The 12,469-nt window shown below is 45.2% G+C and overlaps 2 protein-coding genes across 3 annotated transcripts in view; both read right to left on the minus strand.

Moving 5' to 3' along the window:
- Positions 1-4,679, minus strand: part of IMPA1 (inositol monophosphatase 1) — a 26,358-nt gene extending 21,679 nt beyond the window's left edge. The window contains exon 1 of one of the 2 annotated variants that reach the window (XM_005689279.3): positions 4,576-4,679. In XM_005689279.3, coding sequence (XP_005689336.1) covers positions 4,576-4,578 — 3 coding nt within the window. In that variant the 5' untranslated portion in view covers positions 4,579-4,679. Of the gene's footprint in view, positions 1-1,926; positions 2,027-4,575 lie in introns of those variants that run through there. The other variant, XM_018058158.1, reaches the window with a different exon arrangement.
- On the minus strand, positions 4,609-12,360 carry SLC10A5 (solute carrier family 10 member 5). The gene has a single exon (XM_005689278.3). It carries the CDS (start codon positions 11,222-11,224, stop codon positions 9,908-9,910), a length of 1,317 nt encoding a protein of 438 aa, XP_005689335.1. The 5' UTR covers positions 11,225-12,360; the 3' UTR covers positions 4,609-9,907.

Here is a 12,469-nt window from a genome sequence, read left to right on the forward strand (position 1 = left end):
TTACTGGAATTTCAGCGTTAGCATCATTCCTTCCAAAGAACACCCAGGACTGATCTCCTTCAGAATGGACTGGTTGGATCTCCTTGCAGTCCAAGGGACTCTCAAGAGTCTTCTCCAACACCACAGTTCAAAAGCATCAATTCTTCGGCAGATACTTTGAGCTGTTTCTGCTAGCTGTTTCTTTTTAATATATATATATTTTATGCGTGCGTGCTCAGTTGTGTCCGACTCTTTGCAACCCCATGGATTGTAGCCCGCCAGGCTCCTCTGTCCATGGGGTTCTCCAGGCAAGAGTACTGGAGTGGGTTGCCATTTCCTTCTCCAGGGGATCTTCCCAATCCAGGGATCAATCCAGGGTCTGCTGCAACTCCTGCCTGGGCAGGCGGATTGTTTTACCACTGAGCCACATGGGAAGCCTGTTTCTTAATATAAGCATTTACATGATTTTAGAAGGAAGCCACTTTTTGAGTTACTCAGAGCAGTTCGAGAATTGTTTCTAAGATCTTTCTTCTTTTCATTCTTACTCCTGTTCCCTTCTATTAGGCTTCAACAGAACTGGATTTTCTCACGGTGAATCTGCTTTCTAGTGGGAAACTGTGCTTAAGCCACTCATATGTCCCCCTTCTCACAGCACTGATATGTGTAATTCCTACCAATTCTTCCAGGATCATTTCAACAGTTACCCTTTCTTTTGGGGATTCTCCACCCAGAGGCTGTACTTGTTTAATCATTCGAGAGCTATGCATTGAGTATTTATTCAATGAGAAGCACCTAACAGGAGAACACTGACCTGGTCTTAGGTACCAGATATCCTTTCCCTAAGAACACGATTCAACCAAGATTTGAAGGACTAACTCAACTGCAGGACTCCTGGTAAGTGAAGAGGAACCAAAAGGCCTAAGTGACAGCTCAGAGATTAAGAGGAACAGGAGGAGGGACGTGGCTGGGGGTCCTGTCATGATGATCACCCCTTAGAGGCATGATTTCGATTTGAGGGCCATGAAGAATCATTACATGGGGGCTGCAGGACAAGACGGACGCGGGGGTGGAGGGAGGAATGGACGGTAGGGAAACCGCTCTGGGAGGAAAAGGTGAGGGCACTCGGCAATAAAGTGGATATGGAGCTTGAGGGAGGGGGAGAGTTTAATGAGGCCCAGATTTCCCACTTAGGCAAATGAATGGATAACGTGACATTAACCGAAACTTGGAACGATAGAAGAGAGTCAAATCTGAGATCTGGTTAGGAGGTGGGGAGATCAAAAGTTTAATTAGAAGAGCGTGAGGAGCCTTTGTGAAGCCAAAAGGAGAGGTCCATTAGGCCGCTGAACACACGATCCTGACCTCAAAAGAGAGGTACGGCCTGCAGACACAAACACGTAAGTTACGTGAGCAGGCAGCCACTGAGCGCCGCCTCTGACGGACACTCTGAGGAGGCCGCCCCGCCTGGAAGCCCACGGGCCGCCGTCCGTCACCCCTGGCGCACTCGGGGGTCTTTCCTACACTGTGCTCAGCTGTGTGCGCGCCTTCGCCTTCAACCAGTCTTACGACAAGCCCAAAGGAAGCACCTTAGTCCGCCTTCGCCTGCTCGGAGACTAACCCCTGAGGCGCGTGGACGTCTCTGCCCCGCTCGCCGCCTCCTGCCGCCCGTCCGCGGAAGCGCTACACGCGGTCGAGGGCAGGCGGGGACCACCCGCCCTGGACACGGACCGGGCCTCCGGGACCGGCGGGACGAGAGCCAGTGGGTCACCCCGCACCCGCCGCTCAGAGGCCCCGCGGCGCGGGGGCCGTCCCGGACCCTCAGCCCCTCGACCGAGGCCTCCGCGCCGGGTGCCCCAGGCCGAGCCCACCCCCTCGACCCGCTGTGCGGGGCCGCAGGTGCCAGCCGACCCCACGCCCGCCCAAGTGCAGCGGGGAGACCGGGCTCACCTCAGAGCGGCGGGCGCACCAGCCTGTCAGACGCGCGGCGCTTCCGCAGCTAGAGGGCAGCGGGAGGGGAGCGAGAGCGTCCGCCCGACAGGAAGTCCCGCCCCGCCACCCGCCCACGGGCGGGGCCTGCGCATGCCCCGCCCACACCGCGCCCCGCTGCACCCTGCACCCTGCACCCTGCACCCTGCACCCTGCACCCAGCCCCCGGCCCCGCGGCTGAGCTGCCGGAGCCGCCCCGCCCTGCCTAGGCCTTCAGGGTCTGCACCTTCTCTTTCATCTGTGCTTCTTTCTCCTGCCCATACATTTGTCTGTAATTAAAAGAAAATTCCTCTCCTCTATTTTGCCATTTCTCGCGTTTTTCATTCCTTCCAGTCTTCCTATTTCCATTTCTTTCTCCCTTTTATTCCATACTACTCTTTTGACAAAACACAAACTGGAGGTATGTCTCTAGCTTTGCAACTTTTATTTGTTAAACCTATGCTGCATGAAGGCAGTGGCACCCCACTCCAGTACCCTTGCCTGGAAAATCCCATGGATGGAGGAGGCTGGTAGGCTGCAGTCCATGGGGTCGCTAAGAGTCAGACACGACTGAGCGACTTCACTTTCACTTTTCACTTTCATGCATTGGAAAAGGAAATGGCAACTCACTCTAGCATTCTTCCCTGGAGAATCCCAGGGACAGGGGAGCCTGGTGGGCTGCCGTCTATGGGGTTGCACAGAGTCGGACACGACTGAAGCGACTTAGCAGCAGCAGCATGCTGCGTGAAAGTGAAAGAGGAGAGTGAAAACGTTGGCCTAAAACTCAAGATTCAGAGAAGGAAGATAAGGGCATCTGGTCCCATCACTTCATGGCAAATAGATGGAGGAACAGTGGAAACAGTGAGAGACTTTATGCTTTGGGGCTCCAAAATCACTGCAGATGGTGACTGCAGCCATGAAATTAAAAGACGCTTACTCCTTGGAAGAAAAGCTATGACCAATCTAGACAGCATATTTAAAAGCAGAGACATCACTTTGCCGACAAAGGTCCATCTAGTCAAGGCTTTGGTTTTTCCAGTGGTCATGTATGGATGTGAGAGTTGGACTACAAAGAAAGCTGAGCCCCAAAGAATTGATGCTTTTGAACTGTGGTGTTGGAGACTACTGAGAGTCCCTTGGACTGCAAGGAGATAACCAGTTAATCCTAAAGGAAATCAGTCCTGAATATTCATTAGAAGGACTGATGCTGAAGCGCCAATACATTGGCCACCTGATGCGAAGAACTGACTCACTGGAAAAGACTCTGATGCTGGGAAGGATTGAAGGTGGGAGGAAAAGGGGATGACAAAGGATGAGATGGTGGATGGCATCACCAACTCAATGGACATGAGTTTGAGTAAGCTCTGCGAGTTGGTGATGGACAGGGAAGCCTGGCATGCTGCAGTCCATGGGATCACAAAGACTCGGACACGACTGAGTGACTAAACTGAACTGATGCTGTGTAAACGTACACTATATGTTTGCATGTTACAGGGGTTCATAAGGAGCCTCTTCCAAATGTTCCACTTTTGCAAGAGGATTATTTTGAGCTAAAGGCAACTGAGACCTGGTGAATGCAAGAGAAATTACTGTCCCTCCCTTAACCACCTAGAAGAATTTAAATTGGGGGGTTTTCTCAGAAAACAGTTTATTACTGGAGATGCACTTTATCTAAAGGGCCCATCTATATGGTAGGGCAAATATCTAATCACCAAACATCTGCTTTTCTTCTTATCATTCTCCTATCCTTGGAAGCTCTCAGGACCCATCCCATTCCTTAGCTCAGGACGGTATATCAGTTCAGTTCAGTCGCTCAGTGGTGTCTGACTGTGACCCCGTGAACCTCAGCATGCCAGGCCTCCCTGTCCATCACCAGCTCCCGGAGCTTACCCAAACGCATGTCCATTGAGTCGGTGATGCCATCCAACCATCTCATCCTCTGTCATCCCCTTCTCCTCTCGCTTTCAATCTTTCCCAGCATTAGGGTCTTTTCAAATGAGTCAGTTCTTCACATCAGGTGGCCAAAGTATTGGAGTTTCCGCTTCAACACCAGTCCTTCCAATGGACACCCAGGACTGACCTCCTTTAGGATGGTATAGAGCCCTCATTTTACTTTTCTGCCTCTGACCCTCTCCTGCACGTGGGGTTTCTGGCTCTGTTTGTAGAATTCTCGCAAGCATAAAATAAAACTTGATTTTCTCCTGTTGCCTCTGTCTCATGTCATCTTAGGGCTTCCCTTGTGGCTCAGCTGGTAAAGAATCCACCTGCAATGCAGGAGACCTGGGTTCGATCCCTGGGTGGGGAAGATCCCCTGGAGAAGGGAAAGGCTGCCCACTCCAGGATTCTGGCCTGGAGAGTTCCATGGACTGTATGGTCCATGGGGTTGCAAAGAGCCAGACATGACTGAGCAACTGTCACTTTCACGTGAACTTAATTCTTAGTCCAGTCAGAAGAATTTAGAAGGTTCCCTAGAGGCAAGTTTTCTTTCTTCCGACCAATATACACTATAGTTAACCCATGATTAATAGATAGTTGATAGACAGATAGATAGATAGATAGGTATTTGTTGGCCAGAACCAACTGCCCCTATTAAGAATTATTTTGGTTTCTTACCATTTACTGAGGACTTACCATGCTTCAGGCACTTGTTTTCACATGTGTTACTTTACTTGAATATCTCGACAGTTCCATGAGAAGATATAATCAGCTGCATCATACGGAGGAGGAAACTGAGGCTTAGGGAGTTTATTTATCCTCAAGTCCCACAGCAAGAGCAAAGCGTAGAAAGCACTGACTCCAAAGTCCACACTCAGGGAATGTGGAGTGTTGGCATGACGAGGTTGCATCGCACAAGGTGCAAGGACTAGTCTACAGTCCTTAAAATGTTTCCTCTTCTTGAAATAACACACCTGGGATCATACAGTCTTAGCATTATAACACAAATAGCACAGATATAAGCTGTCACAACAGGATCAAGGAAGCAGGTTATTTGGCTTTTTGTATTTGCAGTGATTTCTTCTCTTAGCTTCAGCAGAAGATGGGATATTGTCACCAATGTATTGCAAATGAGAATTCTCAAAGGTGAATGACATGAAGCGTAGGATCAATTCTCAAACCTCACAAAGAGCCAGAACGTTGTCTCCTTTGAAAGAATGATGCTGTATCTGATTTGACGACCTTGATTTGTCTAATAAAAGTTGCTTTTGTTTTATTGATGAAAAAAAAACACTTCAGAAATTAGATTTTTGGTTCATCGTCAGTTATCTTAAAATAATAATCTTGCCAACTACGTGATGACAAGTGTTCGGTTTTAACCAAATAAAAATTTCCAGGCATTTGCAGAAATGTCATGAGTCCTCTTTAAACCTCATTTAAATAAACATGGTCCCATTGCTTTGGCAAAGCTGCTAAAATCAGAGTACTGGAAGTGAAATAAGATGGATGGACTATTTCACTCCTTGAAATTAAAAACTATTTCAAGCTCTCTACCTCAAATGAGTGGAAAGTACAGCCTTTTTCTAGTGGCCTCAGCTGCTAGTTTACCACTGTCCTGAAGTAACTTGGAAATTTCTCAGTCCAAGGAAGCTGTTCTGCTTTCAGATGCCTGACCGAAAGTGAAATGAAGAGTCCTCTAGTGCTCAGAGAGGTCTAGTGCTCAGACCTGTTTTTGGCGGTGTTGCACACTGGTTCCCCACTATCCACAAGGCTTTTGTCCAGTGCTGAGCGGTTCATATGGCTGCGGAGACCTGGTGCCTGGTGCGTTGCCCTTGGCTTCCCAAAGGGGTAATTTTTAAAGTTACAGTCGCGCCTGCAGGCTTTGTTCCCAACCCTCGACTGTGTACTGTGCCAGAGTGCTTGGGGGTTATAGAGGGTTCAGCTTCCGCTGCCTCAGGACAGAATCTGCTCCCTGGCATGATGTCCAGATCACCATTCCAGGTTTCCCTAATAAGGAGATCCCTCTTAGGGGCTGTTGATACCTTTTCCTACTAGCTGACTTCCATCCATGAGAACCTGGAGGGGAGGTGAGATCCAGCGCCGCTAACACCTCCTGAGACCTGAGTGTTCATGGAGAGGTGCTGGGAAGGATTTCCTTTGTCAAGCAGAGTGCTCGGTAGTCACCTGCCTGAGTGATGGCCATCCAGCTGCATTGTATTTGTGTAATAAAGAGTGACCTTCAACGTGATTCCTCCCCTGGCAGTCCTGGGTATCTTGCTAACTCTGTTTAGTCTCTGGAGTGGATTTCTTTTAAATGGAATCTCCTTTCTCTCTGTCTTTCTCTCTCTCTCTCTCTCACACACACACACACAGAATCTGATTCTACATACCAAGATTTTCTTAATAATTGTTAGTGGACGTTGATTAAAAATGATAAGAATTTATACACACAAAATGGGGGTCTTCATGAGTGGAATCTTCAGGATACCTAACAAGGTTTCATGTTTTGACATAACATAGGCTGAAATTGCCGACAATTTTTAGTAGCAAAAAAAAAAAAAATATATATATATATATATCATAGAATCATCTCTATTAAAGATTGGAATGGAACTTTTTTTTAAACATGACATCCCTTTACCCCTGGATCTTTTGTCTAACCAATGTGAAAAGAAACATGTGAAAGGAAAATCAAGATGGAGCTCATAGTCAGGATGCCATTGAGGAAGTGTGATTTATGTCTCAGCCCAAATACACCTTAATATCTTAACACATGCACCCAGAACATCTACCCAGTGTTCCAGAAACTCAAGATATTACTGAGCCCTTAACCTAAAATGACTCACGACAGCCTGTCCCTTAAGGACAATTATTTCCTTTCTTGAATCAAGGTTAGTCAAAATTCGTGAACATCCTTGTAACTTTCACCTGTATAAGCTCCTGACTCTTCTTCTCCCCTAAGATAGACACTCTTTTGGGTTTACCAAAATCTGTGTCTCTTGAACTGCAGTTCTTAAAACCTCAAATAAAGCTCTTTGTTCTCTGCAGCTTTGATACTGATTATTGCTGGACAAGTTGTTGGTCTGAACTCAAGCAATTAGGTAGCCTGCTTTATGTCTCTCATTCTTAAAGAACAAATAAGTAGCTTGAATAACTTCATCCCCGTCTAAATTAGACAAACTTTCTCATGTAAAATATCGGTCTTTCCCTGATACATCTGTAAGATAAATGAAATACATTTCAAGTTCCATTCATACACATTTGTCTGCTTTTAGGTGCAAGATCAAACATGCATAGAGTAACCATAATAATTAGAGTTTACTGTGTGTTAGGCATTATTCTGAGGATCTTACTAATGTTAACTAATTTACTTCTCACGAAAATACCATCAGGTATGTATTATCATTATCCCCACTTTCCACATCAATTTAGGCACAGAGAGATTAAGCAGCTTGACCAATGTCACCCAGCTGGTGATAGAGCTGGAAATGAAGACCCAGGCATAACCTGGCCCCTGAGTATATGGCAACCCACTCCAGTACTCTTGCCTGAAAAATGCCATGGACAGAGAAGCCTGGTAGGCTACAGTCCATGGGGCTGCAAAGAGTCGGACACGACTGAGCAACTTCATTTCACTTCTTTACAGACATTAATGATTAATTAACTCAGTGTTTTCTGAGCACCAACATGATTAAAGGCATTGGTTAAAAACTACAAGGAATTCAAAGAATAAATAATATGTGGTCTCTGCCTTCAGGAAACTATTTTGGTTTTTGCCTCCAGTAGAAAGCAGCTGCTGTGGGTGGTTATTATTGTCAACCTGAATCCATCACCATCTATGGTGTTAATGACCCAGAGTTTCATGCCAGAATTACAGGCGTAGGAATTGAGCAATATCTTAAACTTCAACTGAATCTCTTCCTTTTACAAATTTGAAAACTGAACTGCAGAGAAATGTCTTATTTGAAGCCACAAAGTTAAGGATAAAGTACAACTAGAAAGGCAATTTCTTATCTCCCAATCAGTAAAATATGTTCATGAAAATATGTAAAAGTCAAATGTATGCAAGCTTAATTATAATATAAGGCCCTAAGTGGAGATTTCTGTTTTAATGGAGTCAATAGTAAAGTGTTTCATGTAGGCAATTATCATTTTATAAAATGAATAATAACCATCCACCAACCATGCCAAACCAGGGCTTTCATAAATCTTGGTATTCAAATACTGGATTTGGTGAAATAAGAAAAAAAGAACTACAGTTGTCAGTTCGCAAACTGAACAAAAGTTCCCTAATACTGTAAGTAAGATGGGGAATCACACTGATAGGAAAATGTTCAAAATTTTAGCCTCCACACCAAAGTTATCAGATTGGTATTTCAAAACAACAGTAGGTACACTAGGGTCAAAAGTTTGAAGTGTGGTAAAAGAATTACAGCAGCTAACACTTGAGGAGCATGTACCCTGTTCTAAGTACACTGTCCATAAGATCTCAGTTAACTCCTATGACGATTTGATGGCGTTGACACTATCATTTCCATTTTTTAGATGAGCAAATGGTACTACAGAGTGATTAAGTAATTTGCCTACAACTGCACTCTTGTGAAATGTGGGAAGCAGGTTTATTTAGAGTGATTTCTCTTTCTTGATGCCCACACTCTCTTTGGAGTAAAGTGAAAACTGAAACTAGATACTAAAACCTGCCTTTAAAAACTCAATGTTAGTATAAAAACAAGCATACTATTCATTTGGGCCCTAGTTTGTGCTTCAACACTTTATTTGAATCAGCACATAGGAAATGTGCTAGACATTATGTAAAGTATCAAAATAAATATTATTTGCATTATCATATTCTACTGTTTATATTATACTATTTATGCTATTATATAAACTTATCATATTGCATTGTTTACATGTTATGTTTATAAAACACATGTTCAAAGACTTATAGCAAAATAGGGAGGATACAATAGCAACACAAAGAACTGTAACACAAGCCAGGCTGGCTAAATACTATGGATGTAGAAAACTGTGATGAGAATTTAGAGGAAATTTCAATTCCCAGTAGCTAATAGGGATTAGTCAAAGCTTGTGTTTCAGCCAGGTCTGTGACAGTGGTCCGCGTTTAGACGGAGATGATGTGGGCCCCTCAGGTTGCAGGGACAATGTGAACAAAAGCACAGTCATGAGTGACCCAGTTATCTGCTGATTGGAACAAAGCCTGCATGTAAAAAGTGGGAGAGGAGATAAAACCGGAAAGCGAAAGTCAGCAGAGAGTAGGAAATGCCTCACTAGGAACAGACTGTATTCAAGAGGCGGCAAGGCTTTGCAGCAGCGAAAGCACATGACCAAAGCTAAGTTTAGGGACATTTATCTGCCAGTGTACTGGAGAGCAGACAGAGGCCGGAAGCTGGGGAAGAAAGGCCTAGGGGGCAGAGCAGACAGAGGCCGGAAGCTGGGGAAGAAAGGCCTAGGGGGCAGCACAAAAGCGGGTCTGAGAATGGAGAGGAGGCCGACAGAGAGGCATTACAGGGGACGGTCTGTAGGAAACAGCTCTACTGTAACGAGGGAAAGAGGAGGGAAGAAGGGAGAAGAGTGGGGAGAGAGGACCCCGTGCCCCAGGGCAAATGGCGGCGTCTCAGGTGGAGACGATGCGAGGGACACCGAGGAGACCAGAGATGCTGCACTGAAGATGGACTGATTTCGAATAGGAATTGACATGTCCGTTCGCTGTGTGAGTGATTACCAAATGCCTATTGTGGAAGGGCAGCCCTCCTGTAAATACTTGGGATATATCATAATAAGGTATTATATTCCATTCCAATGCTATAGTAGTCTCCTTCTGAATTCCTGCACATTTAACAGTCTGGACTGTCCACTGGGTGTTAGGCACATATGACTGTCTTTCTCCCCTAATGTCATGTTTCCAATCAGATCATAAGTGAGTTGAGAGCAGGAATCATCTCAGATATTCTTTGCATCTCCCACAGTAACTAATTCAGAGTAGGAAAATTCAGGAAAGCTTTAACCGTTAGACGGGGGGATTTTTCATTCTTTTTTCTTCTGTGTTAAGGACACACCTTTTCTTAGCCTTGTAGAACAGAAGGATCAGTAACATTTCACATGCAGAACACATGGCCACTGTAAACGGAGCCACAGACGCCAAGTCTGCATCAGACTGTGAAAAGGAAAGCTGAATAATGGCAAGGGCTAAGAAACTATTCAGCACCCCACCTTCAATAGCAACAGTTTTACAAACAGGAAGAGGGAGCATAGAAACTTTAGCAAAAAAGTACCCGAACGACAAACCCAAAGCAGGAACTGAGACACCCAACAGAAGCACGCCCAGGTTCATTGCTTTCAGAAACACCAATCCCATGCTGAAAGTCAAACAAATCCCTATACACATTAAAATAAAACTCAGAGGCCTAATGATCCTCTCCAAGAACTTTGCTTTGTCAGGCAGTCTACGCTTGATGGCTATTCCCACTGACATGGGTGTGAGGATGAAAAGGAGGGTTGACATAATTTTAGAAATAGGGATATGCAGTGTGCCCGATAACCCTAAGATTCTACTGTATATGTATGAATTGGTAGGCATAGTGACCAGGGCCAGAAATGTTGACGTACAGGTCATCAGAATGGCCAAAGTGACATCTCCTTCTAGAAGCAGGGCAAAGAGGTAGCCCCCACCCCCACCTGGGCATGTGCAGGTGACTATAAACCCAAACGCCTGGGCCTCAGGCAAGGCCAAAATCTGTGTCAGAAGGAATCCGCAAAATGGCATAAGAAAAAACTGTATGACCACCCCAAGAACTACCGGCAAAGGTCTCTTCCACACTGTTTCAAACACCTGGAACTCAATCTTGCACCCAAACGCACATTTATTTAACAGTATCATTGGCAGAAACAGCATTAGGATGTTTCTGTTGAGGAGGTCTGGTGCCTGGGAAGGACTGTCATGTCTCTGTCTGAGCACGCTAACTCGGACATTCTTGATCTCTTCAATGAGCCTTTGGCCCCTACCTTCCGAATCCCACAGCTGAACGGTCAGATTCGTCTCTCCGTCTCCACCCATCACCAGGTTTATGGTAAAGTTGGTCACGTCCGATAAGGTCTTGGTCACATTCGCCACCTGGAGTATTCTATCGTCTCCCAGTTGCACAAGGAGGTAGCTGGAGTTGGGCTGTTTATCTCTGTAAGTTGACCTCACAACGACAGCTTCTTCCGTCTTTGTGAAAAACAGAACTTCAGTCTTTTCCATGTTCAGGAAACTGAGAAAGGATTTCCTGGCTTCTCCAAGAGTCACAGATGACAAAAGAAGGGCAATAAAAAGTTTTCTAATCATTTTAAAAGTTTAAAAGAAATCACGTACGCAAAGCTAGTTAAACTGAAGAACATTCTTCATACAGGTGTTCCGGTGATGGTCTGAAGTTGTTAGGTAACAGTTGTTTCTGCTAGATCAAAGTTCAGTAGGAGGGACTGTTGTACTGTTCAAACAAGTACAGAGCTGTCTAAGGAGTGACACAACCGGTTTAACCCAGTTATGAAACGCAAAAGACACAGCATTTAACAGGTTCAGTTCATCACCATTGAAACCTAGCTCTTTCCCGCCCCTCCACTTCCTCATTTCTGCCACTGGAAAAACAGCCTCCTGTTTACCTGAATTTAACACCTTAGTGTCATCGTCTTTTGAGTTCTGTTCCCTCCTATGCTAAAAGCAGACAGGACCCAAAAATTTAAATAGATGTTGAGGAGGCCTAAAGTTGAGTACTATTATTTTATTCATTCAGGTCAAAATGAAATAAAAATTTACTAAATGCATGTGCTGGGGGCCTGGGCTAGGAGCAGGGTACACCACAGTAGCCAAGCCAGCTGACTCTTCCCTCCTGGAGCTTAGTCCTGGTGGCTCTTAATCATTTCTTAGGAAACTGCGGAGCGCATAAACTGGCCTTGCAGCAACCTTAGGCTAATAAGTTTTCCCACAACTCTAAATAGTGATCCTATCAGTGAGGCAAAAACTGAAACTGTCTGTGGTGTCTTTAGGTAGAAAAACAATTCCCTGGGTGGTTACTAGATAGCTTGGCAACCTAGAGAAGCATATAGCTGTATCCACGGCGAAAGAAACAGTCTGGTTAGTGGACCGCTGCTGCTGGGCACTGGGACTCTGACCAATGGGGCAACGGAAGGCCACTGGGACTAACTCTGAACTCTTCTTCCTTCCTTGTAACACTACTCCTAGTTCACAGCGAGGGCAAAGATATTCAATTGACCCAACTTAGGTCATATGCTTGAGGGCTGCCAGAAACAAGGAAAAGTATCAGGCTTTTTGGACTTCAATCCACAGACTCACAAATGCTTTCAATTACCCAAACGAGAGGAGGGGTTTGTGATGCTAAGCAGAAAAAAAAAAAAAAGAGAGACAAAACAACAGAAAACCCTTTACAGTTATCTACTACCGAGCCTATAGGTCTACTAGTCTCTGATCATCTAACCATTTCAGCAGACCCTTCATGTAATCACGACACTGTGTCTCATCCAACAATGACAGCTACGTATTGAGTATTTTAGATCATAAAATGTTTGCTCTTCA

Source organism: Capra hircus, chromosome 14, assembly GCF_001704415.2.
Source record: "Capra hircus breed San Clemente chromosome 14, ASM170441v1, whole genome shotgun sequence".
Taxonomy (NCBI): Eukaryota; Metazoa; Chordata; class Mammalia; order Artiodactyla; family Bovidae; genus Capra; species Capra hircus.